Consider the following 23,351-nt stretch of genomic DNA (forward strand, 5'->3'; position numbering starts at 1 on the left):
CAAACCAAAGTAACAGATCCTGCCCATATTGACACTCTGGAACATTCCAGGTTGACTATCATGGGGAGGACTTCTCCCCACATATTGCACACACTGAACACAGGGAAGATGGGTCTTGATCAGTATGTCAGTGCAGGATAAGGTTAAAGTGGGCATGATATCAGAAAGTCCTCATTCATATAGGAACATGTGGGGGCTAATTTCTAAACAGGGCTATGTCAGTTCTCTTTATATGTATGTGAATTTCCTGTCTGCTAATTTGCTTATCTGCTAGGCACAGCATTGTTATCTACCTCTCACTATCTGTGACTCTGTTCTCATTATTCACTAATACTGCACTGGTGCCGCATCAAACAGGCACTGGTATTGGCCCATGGAGAATTGTCAGACACATTTGTGTCCGCTTCTAGACTTGCCTCACCATCTTCAGCACCATCTCAGGGACTCCATTTGAACCTTCACAACCCTACTGATGATGAGAAGCTGATGATGAGACATCTCTGGAAGGTTACATGAGGGTTGCTCTGGGGCTGCAGCAAACCAAGGGAAGGAGCTAAGAGACAGGTGGAGGAGGAGGACAACAACAGGTGAAGCAACCCTCTCCTCACTGCTGAACTCTGAGCCTCACTGTTAGGCCAGCAACCTTCAACGCATCGAGGGATAGCAAGCACAGAGAAATCACCACCACCAATGCCACAACCTTCAACACATCAAGGGATATCCAGCATGGAGGACGAAGCTTCAGATGTTGATGTAGGTGAACCCTCGCTATCACCCAACCCCACAGACTTCAAGTTAAGATTTAGGTTCATAAAGTTCATAGAATGTATGTTTAAGATGGTCCCCTGGAACATAAGCACATTTTCCCCATAGGCTCAATGATCCAGTATCCGTTCATTTGGTATCCACTAAGTTTTCCAGGAATCTAACTCTAGTGGATAACGAAAACTGTCTGCACATTCTAAGCAGATTTAGTGGATGCCCATGAACCTCTCTGAAGAGGATATATGACAGTCAAACTACACCTTGCATTAAAACATGCGCAGAGCCTTGACATGTCTGCTTTTTATTTCCTAAATAGCGGTCACAGGGAAAGGGGAGGGCAGTCTGGTTGGGACTGTGGCAGGGGCAAAAGGTTAAAAGCCCTTTGATATGGTCATCTCCATGCTATGGTCTGGATGTGGGTAGCTTCCCCACCCACACAGTTGGTATTTAGGGACATGCGTGCACATGCACACCAGAATTAAGTGTGTTCTTAATGTAGTGAGTAGTTTGATCTTGACCATGTTGCTACACTCACTATTAGGGTGGAAAAATCCAAAAACGTGTAACACTCCCCTTAAAAAAAAATAGCAAGTCAGTTTCATCCGTTTTCTCAGAATGAGGGTTTTGAAGGGAAAAAAATGGTAATTTGTAGATGCCTATGACACAGACACAACACGCATGTATTTTTGACTCAGGTTTAAAAAAAAATCCCACAAGAAGTAGGCCTCAGGTAGGACTTGCATTGGCCTCACTCAACAGCAGAGGCCAGGGATCTCAGGTAAGCTTTGGAATTTTCCAGTCCAACAATAAAGGAGGAGTTTTCTGTGGGCACTAAGGTAAGATGTCACTTCCTTGTTTTGTTTCCTGACAGCAGCTTTTCTTGCCACAGAGATGCAACAAGCTTCATTGGTTAAATTTCAGCAGGTGCTAAAGGCATAGGGAGTCCTGCCAGCAAAACACACAAGGGAGGGCACTTGAAGGGCAGGCAGTTAACTAGACTAAAGTCAGCTCTCCATAATCTAAATGATAAGTCATTTTTCCTTGGGTCTTTTTTCTGCCAAAATCAATACCTCATTCAGATGAGTATTTTCATGTCATGGAGACATGGACTGTGGGGTTGGGCAGAAGCAGCTGGGTCATTACTTCACCCTCACATTCCCCTACAATACATGCACCCCATACAACTTAGGAAGAATTTCAGTAGGACAGTAGAAGTATCACATAACTGGCCCTGGATTTATGTGATCCATACCACCTATCAGTGGAGTTCCGGGGGGTGGGGTGCAAAATGCAAGGCACCTCGACTCGCCTTGTAAGTTGCCCTCCTCCCACCGTCGAAGCCATTCCGGGAAACAAGAGCAGAGCGGAAGAGATGCCTCCATGTTGCTCTTGCTGCTTGGAATGGCTCCAATGGCAAGAGGGAAGGGCAGCTTACAGGATGCACTGAGGCGCCTTGCAAAACTTAGTGCTTTGCCCCCCTCTGGAAACACCACTGCCACCTGTTAGTCTGGTTTCAGCATTCGCCTGTTTGGCATTGCTATGTTGGTGGTGGTGGGGATGCATAAGATTGGGCTCACAGTTACACAACCCAGGATGCCATCTTGCGAACAGAATCCCCAATTGTACAAATCTCTGCTCTAGGGCTGTCAGTTCCTATTACATAGTTAAATATTCTTTACTGCACTGGGGGAAAATAAGTTTAGCTGTGTCTTCTGAAAAGAAAAGATGAAGTTATGAACTGATGCAGAACTAAGGACAAGATTACAGGGAGAGGTTGGGCATAAGGGAGATGGGTTCTGGGCCTAAGTTTGAGAGGAATCATAGAATCTAGATCTATAGGCATATCCATATTACAAAAAGAAATCTGTTTTAAACGTGGTTTAAACCATGGAGCTACTTCCTACTTTAAAAAGTATTTCTCTGTGATGAAAACTCTAAATCCTAATATTTTCAGAGTTCTCTGGGATAGGATCTAGGATGGTCCAATGAATTTAAAATTGGTAGCGTAGACATCCTTTCTGTTTATTATCACTCGTGTCTGTTATCAGCCCAGTAATAACACTCAAAATTAAGGCCTGGAGGTTTGGCCCCACCCTTTGGGTCTTTTATTCCAGAAGGACTAGAGCAGTGATTTTCAACCTTTTTCATCTCTCGGCACACTGGCAAGGCACTAAAATGGTCAAGGCACAACATCAGTTTTTTGACAATTGAAAAGGCACACTGTGCTGTTAATGGGGGCTCACATCCCCTAATGGTCCTATTGATAATGACCCTCTCCCAAATTCCCACAGCACACCTGGGAACCATTTGTGGCACACCAGTGTGCCACGGCACAGTGGTTGAAAATGGCTGGACTAGAGGTTCACTAAATCTGGCAAAAGGGGGGAATACTTTCCACCATGAAGATTCTCTTTCAAATAAAATGGTGACTTGACAGCCCATTTTGCACGCAATCTCAGAAAGGCATTTGAGTTACCCCAATGTTCAGCCATGCTTGGATCCCTTGTTCATTTCCTTCTAACACTTGAAAATTTTGAATCCATCCTCCCTGTTTTATAAAACATTAACACAGCAGGAAACAAGAGAAAGCCCACCAAGGATCGGGAAGAGCAAATGGGTCATATTGCCGCTGTTGTGAGCCACGGCGCTCCCTACCTCTCACGTATAGGTTAGCAGGTGATGAGTAGCGCACCCCAGCGCTGTTGCTAGCCACACATTCATACTTCCCCTGATCTGTCTCTTCACTGCTCTCAATCTGAAGGCCACCTAGAATGAGAAAAGAAAAGAGGAAGGAGGAGACACCAACAAATATATTAAACTGGGGACATGGAGAGAAAGGTGAACAAATATATTAAACTGGGGACATGGAGAGAAAGGAGAATTACTATTTCCTCAGGCATGGATGCTTCCCCCTCTTCCACACCCAGCTACCAAACAATGCAATTCTGGCATACAGTTGGTGTACAGCTGGTGTATACAGTTGGTAGATGCCTATAAGGCATCATGTATGTCTCAAATTGGGTCTCCCTGCAGCCACAAACTTTATCTCCTGTGCCACCCATGTCCTGGTCCCTTGGCAAAGCACTCTAGAGAAGAGGCACCCACTAGGGTCAATTCTGAGCTTGGTACAATCTGTTCCCCCCCACCTTAAAAAACCCACACCTCCAAGTCAGCTCAGCAGTCTACCCAACTCTGAGTAATGGCACTCCCAGCCTTGACTAATCTAGTTCAGCCTTGTTGCTGGGTAGCCTACCCAGTTCTTCACCCCAGGGATGACTTTTGTCTCTGACTCTCTGTTCTGTGAGAGTTCTCCCATGGCCTGTTCCAACCCTAGAGAAGGTGTACCCTATTTAGCTTAGTGCTGGGTACCAGTAATCATTTGTAGACACAAGATGCATGAATTTGTATAGAGTTCTCCAGCATCTAGGAAAATGCATACCATTGTTCTAATATATAGCAAGCACCCTTGGGAATATACAGTTGTCTTTCCTTGACTGCAAAAGACCTCAATTCACAAAAAAACATTACTTTAAAAGTGTTTGTTATAACTGGTTATACAGGTTTTGTACATGATTTGCCTGTACTCCATAGAAACTCCTCTTCGTACAACTTCAAACCTTTTCTCCGTCGTTACATCCTCTATGATGTTTCCCCCATGTACCTCCATCCCCACTAGAAGCAGGGCCTAGGTACCGAACTGCCCAATCCTGAACAGTGCGTGCCGGTTTACCTTTTGGCACATTTGTGGGTCCTACTGCTGGGTGAGCACCAGTGCTAGTCCAGCACTGGCTGGCTCTGGGCTAGTGCTGGCCGGCCGGCCGCCAGAGCTCCAATGCTCAGTGGTTGTGCGGACTGCCGAGCAGCAGAGAGGTAAGTGGGCCATGTGGGGAGGAGGTGTTCCGAGGAGGGGGGAGCCGAGAGGAGGGAAGGGAGAGGGCGGGGAGGAGGCATTCTGTTGGAAGAGAGGGAGGTGGGACCGGTGAAGCTCCACCAGATCCAGAGCCTCCGTGTTGGGCTCACCGCTGACCTCTGGGTCGGCGGAGAATTGAGTAGCCCCATTGCGGGGCTACTCGCTTTACCCAGGGGAAGGGGTTGAAAGTCTCCTTCTCCCAAGAAGCTGGCAGCAGCGGCCCAGAGCGTGTAGGATGTGATGGCAGCCATTTTCGGCTGCCCCAGGCAGCTCAGGATTGGGCTGTAACTCTCTGTACCATCGGGGGCAGCTCACAGGTGTACTTGCTACTCTACAGCACCCCCCAGACAATGGCTGGGAGGGGTTACTACAATTATTCAGTCCAACTGGCTCATGCAATCTGGGGAGCAAAACTGGCTTTATATAAAGCACTGCTTCAGATTTGGTTTCTCAGTCTGAGTGACATGTTGCCATACAGACTTCTGAGCCTTGCCTTTTTTCCCTTATACTTTCACCATTCGGCCATCTGCCTGACCTAAATTACATACCTGTCCCTGGCCTCTCTGATCTTTGTTCACGTTTCCAGACCTTCATTTTGGCCTGATTCCAACTACACACTCACCTCTTACTCTTCCAACTGAGCCCTTGCAGGCCTGTCCCTTAAGGGCCTGACATTGCTCTTTTGGCTTCTTGGTGTCTTCAACCCTTAGGCGAGATATGAAGCATGCTTCTTTTCTTTTCCCACAGGCCAACCATATCCCTTCCTTAGGTTAAGTTTTTTCCCCAGCCAAAACCAGCCAACCACTTTTTTCATACTGTGGTCTCAAGGACAATCTGAAAATGCATCAAAACCGCTGGTGGTTGCTGGACCACACGGAGAATCTTTGCCTTACTTACTTAGTTTACAGCAATGGTTCTCAAACTTTTTAGCACCAGCACCCACTTTTTAAAATAATACTCTGTTGAGGCCCTCCTAGCTATGAGACTTTATAAAGGTGAACTAGAAAAGAAATAATATTTTTATTTGCTTATTTACAAGTAATATTTTATTTATTTACAAAAAAACTCCTTTGCTCTATTTCTCATAATGAGGCAGCCCTAATGAATAGCCTCAAGGCTTGAGGGTCTTAGCTATGTAGACTAAGCCTACACCCACTAACTGTCATTGATGGGCTTGGGAAAAACACACCAGAAAAAAGACGTTCAAACATTTCTCTCCCTATAGTTACACAAGCTTGCAAACTGCAGGAGCTCAGCTGTTTTAAGGGCAATTAGCAGTTGTCAGATTTTTGAATAGCCTAAGGGAGAGTGGAGGCATCTGGGAGAAGAAGCCGGCAAGCAACACCTGCTGTGGCTGGGAGGACGTGACTCTTTCCCTCCCTCCTTCTTCCAGATACTTGGGCTTCTGGTATGCCAGAGGCATGAGCCAAAGGGCAAGAGCCATAGGGGATCATAATCCCTGTTCCCGGAGAGTTCAGAGCGTCTTCAAGCTGCTCCGCTCTCCTCTGACTTGTGCCACCTCAGCAGGTGGCGCAGGTCTGAGGAGACCCATAGGGGCCAGCTTGCCTAACATGGAGGTAAGGGGAAAAGTTTTCTCTTACCTCTAGCTGAGCTGCTTTGGGCCCCTATCCCGCACTGGATAGAGTGCAAGCCTCTTGGCCTGCCTATTCCAGTGCAGGGTAGGATGGTGCCCTAAATGTTTCTTTTACAGCTTCCACCATGCAGTGAAGAGGTAAGTCACCTTTTGAATTAAATCTTTGAAACAGAGATTGAAAAGCAGCTTTTCTTTTCTGCAAGCACCCTATAAACACAGGGTGAGGGGGTTCCACCTCTTTGCAGGCATAGTCATCTGTGAAAAAACTGACAGACAGCTGATAGAAAACTGATAGAAAAACTGATAGAAAAATTGATAGACAGCATGGTTCACCTTCTTACCCTTGATAAACACACTATAGCATGATAGACTAATTCAGAATTGGAGACCTGTGTGTGACTTCGGTGTCCCCTGTATAGCTGTTCTTACCCAGGTGCAAGTTATTCTAGGTTAGAACAGCTCTGATGGAACAGGGACCCTGTTCTGATTGGGGGTGGATCATGCCCTTTGTGTCAATACAAAGATTTCCAAAGTGGCCTGTGACTCCCCATAAACACCACTCCTGGTCTGGCTACACCCTGGCAAGCTGGCTGAGCCTCAACTGTATAGTGGACTAAGGCCCTCTTTTCAACTGATATCCCCACTCTGCCCCAAGTAGACCACAAAACACGAACTCCAGTGATGCTATTCATAATTCAGTTAGGTGAGACACCTCAGCCGGTTTCTCCACGGCACTAGACTTTTGTTTCAAATTTCTAGATACTCTGGATAAATGTCCCCAGTATGTATTAAGAGAACCAGTGGTTCTCACACATTTAGTACCAGGACCCACTTTTTAGAATGAGAATCTGTCAGGATCCACTGGAAGTGATGTAATGAGCAGAAGTGACATCATCAAGCAGGAAAATTTTTAACTATCCTAGGGCTGCAATACTACCCACAATTACCCAGGAGTAAGTCCCATTGACTCTCATTGTTAAAAGAATATACAAAGTAGCTTGTTAACAGTACAGGTCTGTCACATTTCCCCAAATGCAGTCACATACCATGGTGGCATCAAGTCTAATATACTAAAAATAAAATACTGTAATGAATGGGGACCCACCTGAAACTGGCTTGCGTCCCACCTAGTGGGACTAGTTTAAGAAATACTGTACTAGAACATTTTTTCTTCCTTTTCACCAGAAAATCAAACGCACAACTGAATCAATTTCCCACTCCTTGTGTTCAAAACCACAGTTTAAGTTCATATTAAACAGTTTCACCTTCGTGGATTGTGAAGAAACAAAGTTATTTTTCTACCAAACAGAAAACAAGAAATACAAGGCCTCGTTATCCACTGGGGTTTCATTTGGGATGAACCCAGTGGATAACAAAAATCAGTGGATACAAAATCAGTGAAAAATAGCTTTAAAGACCCACTTCCAGGTTTCTTGTTCCTCTATTGTTGCCTCAGAATGCATTGATATAGACACTATACTGAGTTCAACCACTAGATGGGGTGAATAATGGAATCTAATGGAATTAAATTAAACAAAATTGGATTTTGGTGCTTTTCCCCCCTTGTTACAAGGCATTTAAAGGTGGATCTCGGTATCAGCGGTAAGTCAAATCAGTAGATACCAAATCAGTGGATACTGAGGTCCCTCCTGTACAGTTCAACTCTCTGTAGGCTCAGAGAGTTTAATCTTTAAATCTACACCATAAATTGCAAGTACAGTATGAAAAGAACTTAGAAGTTTCCTTCCCCTGATCACAGTGGGAGAGTAAACAACCCATTAAGCAAAACAGAAAGGAGAACAAGAAAGGGGGTATAAATATATTGAAAATAAAGACAGAAGGGGGAAGAGGAAAATTAATATTTCAAGGAGGAAGAGAAGACAGGACAGGAGGAGGACAGGAAACCACAACAGTGACAGGTCACACAACTACACAGAACAAAGACTGGTTATAATCAAGAGGTGCATGTGGCATTTAAGGAATGGGGCAAGAGGGTGGGTATGTCTGTGTGTGAGTTGCATGTGCATGGAGTGCTCTTACCTCGGATTGGAGTACCTTCTGCAATGAAAACAAAAGAAGAAACAAGTGAAAAGTAGTGGAAAAAACTAGAGTTTCAGGACTTGCCAGTGAGAGAAAGGAACCCAAGCAACAGGAAGATCGTTCTTGGCTGCAGAACCTCCAATGCAGGCTTCTTTTGTCTGCATTTTGTGTGTATGTCTGTGGGGTACAACATCAGACGGCAGGGAACGAACATTTTTGGACACATGGAATCATTTATTATAGGTGAATTGTCAAATTCACTTTAGCTACTCAGGAGGCTGGCCTTGCAAACTTATCTGTGATTGATCAGCTGAGAAAATATAAATTCCCTAAACTCCTGGCTTTGAATTCCTACACTGAGTCCAACAAATTATAAGGGATTGCCTTTACTGTGTGCTGTGATCATTGTTTTTGGGAACTAATCTTGGGTTTCTATTTGAGGATTAATGTAGCTGCTAAAATGCTAGTCTGGGAAACCTTGAATTATACTTGACGGTGCTGTACTGCTTGACAATTGAGTACATTTCAGACTTCAGGAGGAGACAGGGCTCCTACTTGCAGGCCTTCTCCACAGAACTCAGGAGCTATAGGGCATCAAGCAGAATACTGCTTGGTCAAGGTTAGAAGATGGGTTAATAGGCTTCAGGGCACAGGGTACCCAGAGTAAGAGACAGAGAAAAGCTCTGTTGCTTTTGCACCCAGCAAAGCAGGACCCCTCTGTAATATTTTGGATATAATCTTAGACTGACATGCAAATGCATGTAACAATAGAAAAAGGGCTCATTCATTGCAGAGAAGATGAGGAAGGAGTGATCTGAAGAAGGAGCAGGAAGGAGGAAGCTCTTAATCCATCCACTAACCACATCTTGTCTGCCAAAAACAGCTCCCATACTTTCCCTCTCTCACACAGTGTTCAGAAATATGCCTCTGAAGGTAAACTTGCATCTAGTGGGGAGGTGGGAAGAGTGATGGGAGGGTGGCATTTTCAGTGGAAAAAGCAGGAGGATTAGGTGGTCCTCCAATTTATTTCAGATTGCTCCCTTTCCACTTTATTAGTCATTTTATGACATAAATAAACATGTTTAGCTAGGGCCAAAAGATGAGTTACATTAAGCCCAGCATCTAAAGTTGTGCTTAATGAAAACAGTAAACCAGAGCCCCTTTGTGTTCTTTAAAAAAAAAAAAAAAAGGCACCCAATTGGGGGGGGCGGCACACAGAGCTAACATTTCCCCTCCCCCACACAGGATGCCTTCCAAACTCTTCCCCTGAAGCTGCCACTGGTCTCCACAGTGTATTCAGTATTCTTTATTGTTACAACGTATACATCCATCAATACATACAAGTCATCATAAAAAGAACATAGGCTCTTGTCAAGTTGTAGAGACTAAAACCTAATAATAATAACCCCTATAAATTCCAATCTAAACATTAATATTTAAGGTGAGTAACCCAAACCATCAAAGTCTTAAATTATATCTTTACTCTAATAGGGAAATAAATGTAATCACTAAAAATCTAGTCTACTAAAAATACTTCTAAGAAAATAATCTAATCCAGGGGTGTCAAACTCATTTCATACAGCGGGCCGAAGTTATCATTCAGGGCTCCAGTTGAGGGCCGGAAGTGACGTCATTAAGCAGCTAATGGCCAGAAATCAGACCCTGTTCTCATATAGAAACTCATTAACTGCAAATGACCGAAGAGAAAGTACGCAAATCTTGATCATATTTCAAGATTTGGGAAAGCCCAATTTTAACGTGGGCTGCCATTTCAGCTGTAACACCTCAGCAGCCGAGAGCCTGAGGGTCAGATAAAAAGCATTTGGGGGCCGTATCCAGCCCCTGGATCTTATGTTTGACACCCCTGATCTAATTCATATAAAAATAAAACTAGAACCAGCATTACCATCCATAATATGGATATTGGGATTCTTCTGCTTTTAACCCAATGATCCACCATTCACCATCTTCTTCCTTATGATTATTGCAGTCACTAGAAATTTGGCAACTCTAAATGTGATATTGTAATTTGAGTCTAATAAGAGAGAAGTTCCATAGTCTCAACTCAAAAGCTAGCTAACCCTTCCAGCAATTGAGATGTAGACAATCCGAATATCACTATAATCACAGGCCAGCAGAACATGCTCAATTGTTTCTCCTTGATTTGCCCCACAAGGGCATAATCGCTCTGCAAATGGGACCCTCTGATACCAGCCTTCTACCACAGCTGAGGGCAGTCCACTACAGTGGTAGTATGAATGCCCATCCATAGTTAGCTATCTCCATTTAAAAGAGATAGGGTTTGGGGGCAACTAGTAGAACTCTCTCGTGTTACTGAGGTCTTCTTGCTGCCGCCTGATCCATCTCCATGCCAATCAAGAGTGGCACGGAAAATCCCAAAGAGGTCAGTTTTAACTCCTTTCTCTTAATCCAATGGTTCTCAAACTCTCAGGGAGAGTTTTGCGATCGAAAAACAGGAAGTGGTCGCGATCGCCTTCTGGAGGGCTCTTCGCTGTGCGGGGAGCCCTGCTGAGACTGGTGCCGGGCTCCCTCAACCCCCCCCCCGGAGGCTGCTGCAGGCAGGGGTGAGTAGCAGTGCGCCCCTGTGCCCAGATCAGAGGCACGATGCTGGGTATCGCGTCTCTGCCTTCCCCCCTCCCCACCCCTTAAGGGAAAAGAGCCCAGGGCTTTCAGGCTGGGGCGCTGCAATGCCCCAGTTTGAAAACCACTGCCCTAATCTGTCTCCACAGTGGCTATTAACAGCAGTTAGGTTGTTTTGGGCATGAATAGCAGCTGGGGGGGCTTTCATACAGTCTTCATAATATGTAGTTTCACCCTTAGAGCCAGATGGGAAGCTGCAGGTTAAAAATTTGCTCAACCAACAAGCTCTTTAGGTAACCTTGAACCAGGGCTGTCCTCTCAATACAACCTACTTATAGTCGAAGAAGAGAGGCTCTGCCATTGCAGGCTAAGCACTGACGGTTTGAAAAGAACGGCTCAGTCTAGACATTACCCAGTCAGTTATTACTAAACAGAGAGGCATGCCTTGGAACATCTAAAAGGAAGCAACATCCCCAAATCCTGAGTGAGTTTGTGAGTATATGCATATATGGCAAGGTTTTGCTCAGTGATGACAGGATGGCACATGTTCAGAGATATTCATTGCTTCTCTAGGTCTCTTGTATGGCACTGATTTGAGATTAAACCCACCTTGTACTCTACCATTTTTCCCCCTTCAAGACACTGATTCCCTGACATCGTCATCATGGGTTGATTAAAGTAGCCTGGAAGCCATCTTCCTTGTAAAAATGACAGAGCTGTGATCCTTTCCCCCACTGGCTTTCAAGATTTGCTACACATCTCAGTCAAAAAATGTATATTTATAGAGATCTATAAGGTTTTACCCCAATCCTGAAAACAAGGCAATGGACAGCAAACATTCTTTGCAAAATACCTGCAGTACTAAAAGCCTTCCCATTCTTTCCAAATTTCCAAATATTACTTTTATGTTTTCTTACACCAACTTGCCAAAGGTAATTGGAGGAAAACAGTGGCAAAGGCTAGTGGGCACCCAAAGGAGTTTGACTCCCAACTCTTTTATATTCACCACAAGACAATCTCTCTTCTCTTTATATGTATTTAACTCCTTCGATTCCTTCCCACACTATCCATGTAGCATTCATGCACCGTTTTCAAGACAGGGGGTAAAACAGATTATTATTCATGATTAGTTATCATAAGTTGGGTGGGAAGAGGGCATGTGTTATATGGCTAAAGCTGGTTAAGTTTCTAGTTAGATTCAGCTTCTAGTTAAAGAAAAGATAAAAAAACTAAAGAAAGATGTTAGCATCTAGTTAAAGATACTAGCTAGTTAAGGTTAATAAAAGCAAGGCTAGTTAGATAAAGCTAGTTAATAAAAGCAGGTCTAGAGGAGACAATTCAGAAAAAAGGAGGAAGCAGGAAAAAATAAGAAGGGAGGGAAAGCATTAACTTGGGCTAACCTCCATACAGGAGCAGCTGGGTGATTTTTGAAGACAGCAAAAGAGAAAAACCGAGAAAGAGGAGGGATAGCAGCAGAGGATCATGGATTTATTCAGTGGAAATAGAACAGCCTTGAACATGTCCTTCTGTCTCAGAAATCAGAGTGTGTGTGGGGGGGGAGGGGGGAAATCTGCCATCTGTGACATGAACCTGGAGCATTTTGGAAAAATATGAACAGGGTCAGGGCAGGGACAGAGGTCTGTTAGGGACTGGTTCTGTTGCAAAACATCTTACCATATCTTGTGCATTCCCCCCTCCCCATAAAAGTGAGGAGAGGGGATCACAGCCCAAAATTGCCTTTTCATTACAATCCTGCTGAAACTTGAGTTTTAAAATCAGGGAAGATTACAATCTGTAGAAGGTATACTACAGTCACACAATCAGGAGTGTTTTGTCTTCTTTAGTGCTTCCTACCCTTGCCTTTCTTGTGAAAGCCTTCCAAGCAGATGAAACTGATACAAGCATTAGTATTTGTTTGGCACCTGGGACTACCTCTCTGCCGTTAGCCTTTGCATGGTAGCAAAATAATTGGTGGAGAGTCTGTCATCACCTCCTATTTTCAGTGGAAACCCCCACCACAAACTTAAGGAAGAGTCACCACAAACCTTGCGTAATAGGGCGCATGGGGAGAAGCTCACCAAGGGTTCCCTGAAGCCTGGAGCTATCCCTGATCATCACTAGTAGAACTCTGTAGACTTATTATAGACTACTGTGGACGTGAAAGGACTGGACTGTGAAAGGGGACACGCTGCTGGCTGAACACACTCTACGTCAGAGCTAATGTGGGGCAGTGGTTAAAGAGTGTTTTGACTAAGAGCCAGACTAGGTGGAACTTATCATTTGCTTCTTGGTGTGGTTCTTCTGCAGTTCAATCGGCAAGGCTCCCAGAGTGGCTTACATAAAATCAAACAGTGAAATCACTGCAACAGAAAAGATGTTGAATCACACTTGGAATTGAACCACAACCACCTCTGGCTACCAGACCTGTCAGAAGTGGAGAAGGGGAGGGGCCAAAGATGACCAGTATTGAAGGGGGAAAATGTCACAGGTATTGCTGTGCACAACTGGAACACTTAGGATGAAAAGGCAGTGGCACAGTAAAGGATCCCATAGAACACAGATGGTAGATTTTTCTCTATGTTGGAGTTTCACATCTAAGAAGCTCACAAGCTCCATTTCTGGAAAGTGGGAAAAGAGAGGGGGGGGAAAATAGCATTTTAGTAAGAGGCTGATACATCCCCAAACTTCCTAGACACTTAGCTCTCAAGTGAAGTGCTCTTAATGACTCAAATCTGGGATGTGCAAATCTCTGTTCTCAGTGCCTCAACTATTTTTCCAGACAATTCCCCAGGCACTGAAATATTTTGCTACACAGTTCAACCCCTTATTTGTAGTGTCCAACATCCCATGAAGTTGGAATAATCTTAATGACCGTTGAGCACATGCCCTTGTATGTGGTTGAGTCTCCAGAGGCTCATTGGAGACTGGGGGCTCCCTGAGGGCTGGACTGAAAGTCCTTGAGGGCTGCAAGTGGCCCCAGGACCAGGGTTTGGGCATCCCTGGGTTAGAATGTCAGGCTGGGACTGAGGAGGACCAGGTTCAAATCCCTGCTTCACCTTGAAGCTTATTGGGTGACCTTGGGCCTGCTGCCATCTCTCAGACCTAAACTACTTCCCTGAGTTGTTGTGTGGATAAAATGGGGAGGCAGGAGGACTGTGTATGCCATCCTGAGTTCCTTAAAGGGACAGAAATTTAATACGTTTGAGAGGATGGCCATTGTTGGCCTAGGCCAGTGATTTTTAAAGCCTTACTGTGAGCACCTGCCCCAGGAGACATGAAATTTATCATCTCTTTTCTCTGACTTGACCAGTTATTAATACAATCCATTCTCTAAGCAATCTTGATGCTATGCAGATGTCAATGTACCCCAACCTTTAGTGAAAGTGTATCCTCAGAGAAATGTACATCTTCACAAAGATATACTTTTTCTCCAATTATTGCTTCCTAGAGTCAAACCAAATTTGGAGGTTGAGCATGGGCAATCAGACAAATCCCTGAATGTGGAAGGCCCCTCAGCAAAGGGAAAACACCACTCAAGAAATCCAGATAAGAGAACAAAGGAGAGAAGACCTCATCTCCATGGTAACCTACAGGAAGATGGTCCCTACCAACCATGGGAATTTGCTAACAGAATTCGCCTGGAAACAGAGAAAGGCGTAATTGTTTCCCTAACCCTCCAACCACGAAACCATTTCCCAGGGATATCTCCTGTGCAGTTGCTTGGCTGTGTCCCAGGGATGTGATAGGGCATTGCCCGAACACAAACCGCAAAAGCACATAGGGCGGGGCAGTGTGGGCTGGGAAACAGATATGTTTTCTCCAGACATCTGCTTGGGGGGTGTATGAAGGGGAATCTAGGGGTGCAAAACAAGATAGTACAATATGAATGAACTATCCTCAGCTCTGGGGCGTCTACTTCCCTCACCAACATCCCCACTGCAGGGTTCCTATTCTGGATATGGAATCTGTCGATATGGGGATCAGAATTTAAATAACTTTAAAAACCAAAAAAAGCACACCAAAATCAGGGTTCCTACCATTTCATGAGCAAATTGTGCTGTTTCCAAGCTTCTATAGCTATTTTTAGCACTGAAAGACCCACTTCTGGGTTGCCCAGTGGTTCCCTTCTCCTTTCAGCTTCACCCCAGAATACATCACACAAAGAGGATCATACCACCTGGCATGCATTAACCAAGCCTCCAGGGATAAGAGAGGCTGTAACACATAAGTTTTCCATGTAAAAAGGTACTAGATTCAATCCCTGGCTTCTTCAGTTGAAAGGATCTGAGGCCACAGGATTGGGAAAGACCCTTCTCTGCCTGTCAGGCCAAATGGACTCAGAAGTCTGATTTGGTATAAGGTAGTATCAGATACTTATCAAGAACATACATAGTTCAATGGTGAAGGATATGCTTTGTATGCAGACGTGTCTAGGCTCAATCCTTGGTAGCATATCCAGATATGCCTGGGAAAGAACCCTGCCTGAAATCATAGACAGCTGGCTGCTACCAGTCAGCATAGACAGTGCTGAACTCAATGATCTCAATCAGTATAGGGCAGCTTCATATGTTCCTCATATCTCAGGTAGCAGGGCTGGGAAAATCTGCTCTTTGACCAAAATCCGGGTGAACAGAGAGCACTGAGCCAGATGGAACAATGATCTGAATGCTTACCAGCGCCCAAATTGCAAGGGATAGAGGTGCCCAGGCCCCATACCTTTCATATTGGCCCACCTAGCTACGTTTATTAGTGTTATTTGGAAAAAATTTGGGGAGTCATGGATTTGTGGATTTCATTAAAGGCCCCCCTATCTTTCCCCCTTTCAAGCATCTATTTCAGCATCTATACCAGTATTATTATTATTATTATTATTATTATTATTATTATTATTATTATTATTAGGTACAAGGCAGCTTCACAAGTTCAGCAGCAAATGTGGTTACTGTGACCAAGTTTATTCCTGTCCTGCCAAATACTGGACCATTAGCTTTTATATACTTTTCTGCCCCAGTTGATTTAGGGAATTTACTTTGATATCTACTACAACACTTGAATAATCTCCTCCTTCCCTGCTCTCTGCAAGTCAAATTTTACTTTGAGGAAATGTCTAAAAGCCAGCTATTAGATGTGAAACTCCAAAACCCAGTTCAGTTTGTGGGGGGAAATGGAAAAGACACTGCAGATTTAGGGCATTTTATGATTGGGGGATTCCAGGACAAGTGTTTTCAAAGTTTTACAGCAGAATTTATCCAATGTCAGAAGTGCATTTGTCTGAGCTTCAGTTCCTTAAAATGGGTATATGATAGGATATGCTGAGAATTCTAAAATTGTGACTATGGTTAATGTTATTTTTGACTGCCTGCAATACCCCGTCATTAAGTCCATTAAAACAGGCGAAATATCCCTACTGAAGAAGGCGTTAGTAGAAGGATTGAGCGACATGCCCATCGGAAGAAGCTGTTAAGAAGGAATTAGTTTAAAGGGTGGGAGGAGGTGGGATGGCAACATTTGGGCATTAGCAGGTTGTGATGTAAATCTTTGTTGTTAAAAAAAGGATTTAGTTATTTAAGTGGAAACCACACTTACCAAACGTATCTGAATGTTATAAAATAAAATAAAATGAAAAAGAAAAAATAATAAAAGAGTGTTATAAGGCAGTTACTAAAAAAAAACCCAATAAAATAAAAAAGCAACACCACAGAAGACAAGACGCACAAGTACGTAATATAATAAAAAAGGCATTTGAACTTAGTTCAGATATTTATTCCCTGAACTTGATAAGAAAAATACTTTTTTTTACAGAATTAGAAATAGGGAAACATCCCAAAAGCAGAGAGTTGAACAAAACCCAAACACTGGGTCAGATACATTTTTCCTTCTTCAGTAAACTGGAATGGAACCCCTAAACGCAAAGAGTGGTAACCAGTTCAGAGTAATTTGTTTAGTAATCAGGTATCTTTAAATTGTAGGATTAATGTTTTATTTTACCGGTTTTTATCCTGTTAACATATTCCTTGTTCAAACATTATAAAATTAGCAAAAATAAAAAAGTTAAAAAACATATTTTCTTCCCTAAATTCAGTAGCAACTGTTGTATTGATTTATAGAGTTCCACTGCAAGCAAAAGAGTTTGATATTATTCTGTATTTATCCAAACAGATTCCAAGTATCTGAACTGGTTACCAACCCCTTTTTAAAGTAGGTGTGTGAATCAGAGTCTTAAAAAAATAAATGACAACACTTAACTGGCACTGAATCCTGAGTAAAAAGCTTACTTTTAAAGTGTGCATAAAATAAGAACTACCCTGCTCCCTGTGTTTCTTTGTGAGTCACTGATCCAGGGAGGCCAGATTGGAAGAAGGCAAGCCCAAAACAGAGAATGATACAAAGGTGTGGCAGGCAGACTCCTCCCATGCAAAGTTGCAGTAGTCCACTTCCTTGGAAATGAGTAGATTTTCATTACTGAAATTTAGTTCTCCCTATACATTAATGTTTGTCTCAAGGCAACATTTGGGAATTGCTGGGTCAAGATTATGACTACAGCTACACAACATCTTCTGGTATTCTTCCTCTAGGTTCCCTATGTGATGAGCTTAACACTGTAACACTGAGACATACTTCCCTTCCAAACAGACTTTTTATATTTTTCCTTTTTATTAACAGAATAACCACTCCTAATCATATTCTTTCAGGGGTCTCAGGGGTCAGCTCCTCAAAGCACATGTTTCTGCCACTCTTTGAAAAATGTCACTAAAGCAGGCATGATTTTACTTTATTCCCATTCATCCTTTAATAAAAATGTTTCTGAGGGTGGGAAGTGACAAGTTTATGAGCTCTTCTCCAGACTCTTCTCTAAAACAAGGGAAGAAACTTGCATACAGGACAGGCAGCCATAGCAATAGAATGATTTGGATGCCACTCAAACAGCAAATAGATGGGATCAAGCCCAATGGAGCTGAATTTTTTAAATTTAGCATCCCAACTGATGCTAAGTGTGGAAGTAGAGGCTGCTTAACCCTTCAGCTCTGCCATATCCCCCCCGCCCCCCAAAAAAGAAAATCCTCCCCTCAAGCTGTCATGGGACCTGAAAGGTATCATTTGCTGCAATGGCATTTTCAGGGGTCCACAGCACTTTTGGGTGCGAAAATGCTCAACAAGGAAATGGTGTGGAATTAAAGCATTGCCCTCTATTTTCACTTCATGATTCCAATCTTCATTGGCCTAAGGTGTAGCTGCTATTTTAAGATTTCAAAAACTTCCAGATTAGATGATGCATTTAGCATCGTGTCTAGTTTAGATCAAAGTGCAACCACAATGGAGAATCTTAGCAGGTGTAACTTCCACCACAGTGTCACAGCGGTGCCAGAAGTTGCATTTTCAACAGGGTTGCCTCCTTTGAGGCACAGAAACAACACAATTTTGCTCTTACAGGAAAGTTGGCACTGTACTCAGAGCCCAATCCTAAGCTCCCAGGGCATGCGGCTGCGGTGACATTCAAAACGGCTGCCGCCGCATCTTGCACACCCACAGCAGCCATGCGCAGTACCTCAAGAGAAGGGGACTTTCATCCCCTTCCCCTGGATAAAGGGAGTACTCCTGCAATGGGGCTACTCTATTCACTGCCGACCAAAAGGTCAGTGGTGAGGTAAGAGCCTTCATGCCAGGAGCCAAGCCTGACACAGAGGTTCAGATCCAGTGGAACGTTGCTCCACCAGTTCCACCTCCCTCCCTCCAGACATGCCTTCCCCCTGCCTTCCATCTCCCTGTCACGCCTCCTTCTTGCCCTCTCTCCACCCTCCGCCCACCTCCCCGGAACCCACCACCTCCTCCTCCGCCCACCTCCCCCCCTGCTTTCCTCTCCGCTGCTCGGTGGTCCATGCGACCGTTGAGCATTGGAGGCCGGGCACTTGCCCAGCACTAGCCCAGTACCAGCCAGTGCTAGACAAGCATGGGCGCTCGCCCAGTGTTAGGGCCTGCAAACATGCCTTGTGGCACATTTGCAACTGCGCGCCAGTGGTAAGCTGGTGCGCTGAGCTCAGGATTGGGCTCTCAGAACCCTATCAAATGCAAGAACCAGGACCAGTGTGATTGGCATGAAAAAGTGAAAACAGGAGCACAGCTAGAGGAAATCTCATATATATTTCAGAAATTAGACAACAAAGCCTGTGTCTATGCTTAAAACAAAAGTCTCAAGGTGGCTTCAAACAAGCAACTTTAGGAAAGGCATAGTCAAAGGCATAGTCATACTGAAAGAAAGCAAACATGGCAGCGTTATGAGGGCTCATCACTCAGCCGCAGAGCACTTGTTCGTGTGTGGAAAGTCCCAGATTTAGTCCCCGGGATCCCAGAGGTGGACTACACTTACCTCTGAGAGATGCATGGGCAGAAGATGGTCATAACTAGTCTAATCTGATTTGGCAGAAGACAGTTTTGCACATCATTTTATGAAATAACTCAATAGTAGAGCAACAACTTCATATGCAGAAGATTGTAGGCTCGATCCCTGGCAGCCCAACAGGGCCAGGAGAAAGGGTTTGAAACCACGGAGAGCTACTGCCAGTCACTACCAACATCACACAGGCTGCAATCCTAACCACTTTTCTGAGAGTAAGCCCCATTGAACAAAATAGGACTTACTTCTGAGTAGACCTGGTTAGGATTGTGCCCTAAGCTAGACTGACTAACAGTCTAACTCAGAATAAGGCAGCTCCAGGTATTCACAAGTACAGGAGGCCCATGTTATCCACAGGTTCAGCATCCACGGATCTCCAGTATCTGCGGGTGCTGAATGGCGCACCCCCCCCACCTCTGAGCCTGACCAGCTCCAGTTGGGCCTGGAGGCTCTCTGAGGCCCACAGCCGCTGCAGGCCTCAGAATGCCCCAAAACACAACAAAAAATGAAAAACACAATTTCCAGTTTTACAATAAAATGGGAAGCGACATTTTAAATGCCTTATAAGGCATTGGGAGGCCTGGGGAAGCACCCTGCCAGCAAATATAAGAGACGGCCAATTAGGAAGTTGTCAGGTTTCCAGAAATTCTAGCAGAATTGAATTTTTCAATGGTAGGAGAAGTTTACTGCCTTTCAATTCTGTTTCTAAAATAGCTTTTCAGAGTGAGGGGGGGGGGCCCTGTGGGGATACCATCTTGCGTTCCCATGCAAGGTGCTCTCTCTTCTTTGTAGCCCATGGAAAACTTCTTTACAAAAATGCTGTGCTCCCAAAAAGTCTGCAGACTTAACACTTGGGAGGCTGTGACAATTCCAACCAGGTCAGTTAACTTTGATATGGAAAGATGACAGTCACTAAGTGCTGAATCCACATGAAAGGCCATTGTCTGCCTCTGCCTCTACTGCTTCCTGATCAGAGCCAGGTTTGTGTTTATGCTACAGTTCTGTGGGAGCTTAGAAGAAGAAGCCACCAGAACATATGAGGCACAAAATCCATCTTCCTGAAACATACAGCTTTAGTTTTCTTTTAAAGAAAGTTATAGGCAAGATTATAGCCATTTTTTTGAATTGCATGAACTACACCTGCTGAAGATGTCAGAAGAGAGATGGGTGCCTACATAAAATTTCAAGATATTGAAGGTAGGCTTTCTCCTCGCCTACCATGACCAGAATAAAATGTGCAGAAGAAGAAACATGTGCAATAAATTAGGCAACATTTATGAGAAGAGGTAGCAGCATTTGGCTTTTGAAATTGATTCCCAGAACAGAAACACTCAACACATAGCACAGGTTGAGCCTCATTATTCACGTGGGGTCCATTCCAAGCACTCAGTGGACAGGCGGAACTACAGCAAATCAATTTAAAAAACAAAGTTTCTTTGCTCCAGTGATTTAAAAACAGCCTTGCTGACCTTTGTGATGTAAGATAAGAGTCATTAAGATGCCAATCCATCAATCGGTCTCCCTCAAAGTGCCTAGAAAGGCTTCACATGCCTCCCTTCACCAATGCAAAGTATCTTTCTTGCTCAGGAGAAGGGAGGGGTCGACTGGAGAGAGAAAGACTGATGGACTGTCAGCCAGCTGCCCTCTTTCTCTCTCATTAAGGAGGTTAGTGTTAAAGGACTGTTCAGTTTTTTAAACTGATTTTAAAGGGGTGCATTTTTCCCTTCTCCAGGGATTTGCACATTCCTTCTCATTTGCAGGGGCCATTCGTGTTGAGTCAAACCCGTGTATAAAAAATCTGTGTATAAATAGGCTGGAACTGTAATTGCACATATGTGGAACAATACATTTCAACCCACCAAATGTGACCTTTACCTGTGTGAGAAATACGTTTTATCTGAAGCAGCCCCTTATTGCCCTTGCAAATAGAGAACTTGTGTTTGAGTCATTAAGAAGGCACATAGATATCCCCCACCAGTAGAATAAAGATAAAGGTAACTTTCATGTTTTAGTAAGCAGTTACTAAAACTTTAACATACGTAGACACACCACTCACATGCACTGACACAGAACAGAAACGGGGGGGGGGGGGCAGGACAGCACAGTGATCACCAGAGAACAAACACTGAAAGAAAACACCTTGAAACACATCAGAAAATCAAAAGCACTAACTGAAGGGCAGATGACCAGACAGTTTTGACAGCAGCAGAGAATTATATCCACAACAGAGCAAAGAGTCATCGGTTAAGAGAGCACAGCTTGGTGGGCTGCTGGAGCCAAAACACTATAAAATCATGCTTCAGTGTGATCTATCAACCACAGTGGGTTTTGGTGCCAGATGTAGCCTAGGGATGACAGTGCATTTCAATCTACTAATGAAAACTCATTGTTGGGGTTTAATTTCCAAAAGGTAATGTTGGGAAGATTGAAAGGTGCCAACAGTCAGGCCACTTGGTCTTGGGAGGAATGGGCTGGAAACTGGTCAGATGAGGAGGCAAAGATACTCTGCATGTGCTCAGATGTAGCATTACCACTTCACATCTTCTAGCACTCAGTTCCGGTAATGCAAGAAGGTTTTGGGGCTGCGACTTTGTGAACCTCAAAACAGAGTAATCATGGCACTGCTGAAGCAAACGTGGTTCCAGAAATAAAGAGTCCTTTGGTCTATCTGCCATACAATCATCTATTGATTTGATACCACTACAGCTTCCCTCAAAGACTCCCAGGAATTGTAGTTTGATGAAAGTGCTGGGAATTCTATTAGAGATCTCTCCTACGCCCTGCTCCCCCCAACATACTAGCTTCCTAGGGTTCACTGGAGAAGAGGACAAACAACAGTTAACCGAGCTTAAATTTTTAGTGTTTAGGTGTCTCTGCTTAGGTGCCAATGCACTCTACTCATTTTATCCACGCACACATCTAATTTCTTGGCCCTTCTAACTGAGCACAAAATGATAAGAGAAAAATAATTTTTGAGGAGTGTGTTCTCCAGCTGTCTCAACACTGGCTGGATAACAGAAGCAGCTGAGGCCATGGCCACTGCTACTTCCGTTTCAAGACAGTGGAGCATCCAATTCTCAAGCCTTTTGAAAGAGAAGCCCTCTTCCAATCTCATATTTGGTACATTCACACAGGAGAATTACCTCACAGTTAAATAATCCCTGCAACCAATGTGAAATACCACCTTAGTCACCACGTTTCATTATATGGCAAAAGGCAGTACATATATACACACACGTTAGTTTGGTGGACTTGGGAGATTCGGGTTCAAATCTTCATTCAATCGTGACATTAATTGTTATTGATCCATGGTTGCACAATCTGTTGATTTAACCTACCTCACAGGTAGGATGGTAGGAAATCAAATCCATCGCCCTGAGTTCCTTGGACGATGGACAGCACATAAGTGTGAGAAATATTAACTTTGAGGAGCAGGGAGCATTCAAATGAACACATTCCTAGATTCCCATCAGATGCTACTCATTATTGTCCTGCCACAGGAGAAGATAATTAGAGCAGTAACAGTCCCAAAGCAGGGTGGAAGATCACCTCAAACCCGTGGGAGAAGGCAAAACCAGTGAGAAGGAGCCCAAGTCTTCTGAGTCCACAGCAAAACTGAACCTCACCCTCACTCCCCTATCAGTCTTCTTCACTAGGAAAAGACAGCATATGTCCAGTTTTCAAAACAGAAGCTTCGGATTTGCAGTTCTAGGTAACATTTTGGATACAGAAAGGTAGGAGCAGTTTGGAAATTCCCCCACCAGGTTCAGCAATATGTGTATTTAATGTTTTTTCTTTCAGGGTCAAGCTTCAAGAAACCCACAAGGTTCTGAGATTTTGCAGGGAAGAACAGTTGTGGAAGGCATCAATTGGCTAGTGTCTGCAACATCACCAAAATCTCTCCTCCACCCCCCAATAATTATGCAAGTGTTTGAATGTAGCCAAGAATTGTGTGGCACCTTAAAGATGAACAAATTCATTGTAGCATAAATTTTTGTAGAAAGCGTCATCCTGTGTTGGCAAGTGTAACTCCACACACACGTACTGAG

At 44.0% G+C, this 23,351-nt stretch overlaps 1 protein-coding gene across 5 annotated transcripts in view; it reads right to left on the reverse strand.

Moving 5' to 3' along the window:
• Nucleotides 1-23,351, reverse strand: part of PTPRS (protein tyrosine phosphatase receptor type S) — a 442,958-nt gene that overhangs the window by 152,242 nt on the left and 267,365 nt on the right. For all 5 annotated transcript variants that reach the window (XM_066635289.1, XM_066635292.1, XM_066635290.1 and 2 more), the window contains exon 6: nt 3,421-3,531. In XM_066635289.1, the coding sequence (XP_066491386.1) occupies nt 3,421-3,531 (111 nt within the window). The remainder of the gene's footprint in view (nt 1-3,420; nt 3,532-23,351) is intronic.

Source organism: Tiliqua scincoides, chromosome 8 (genome assembly GCF_035046505.1).
Source record: "Tiliqua scincoides isolate rTilSci1 chromosome 8, rTilSci1.hap2, whole genome shotgun sequence".
In the NCBI taxonomy this organism is placed as follows: Eukaryota; Metazoa; Chordata; class Lepidosauria; order Squamata; family Scincidae; genus Tiliqua; species Tiliqua scincoides.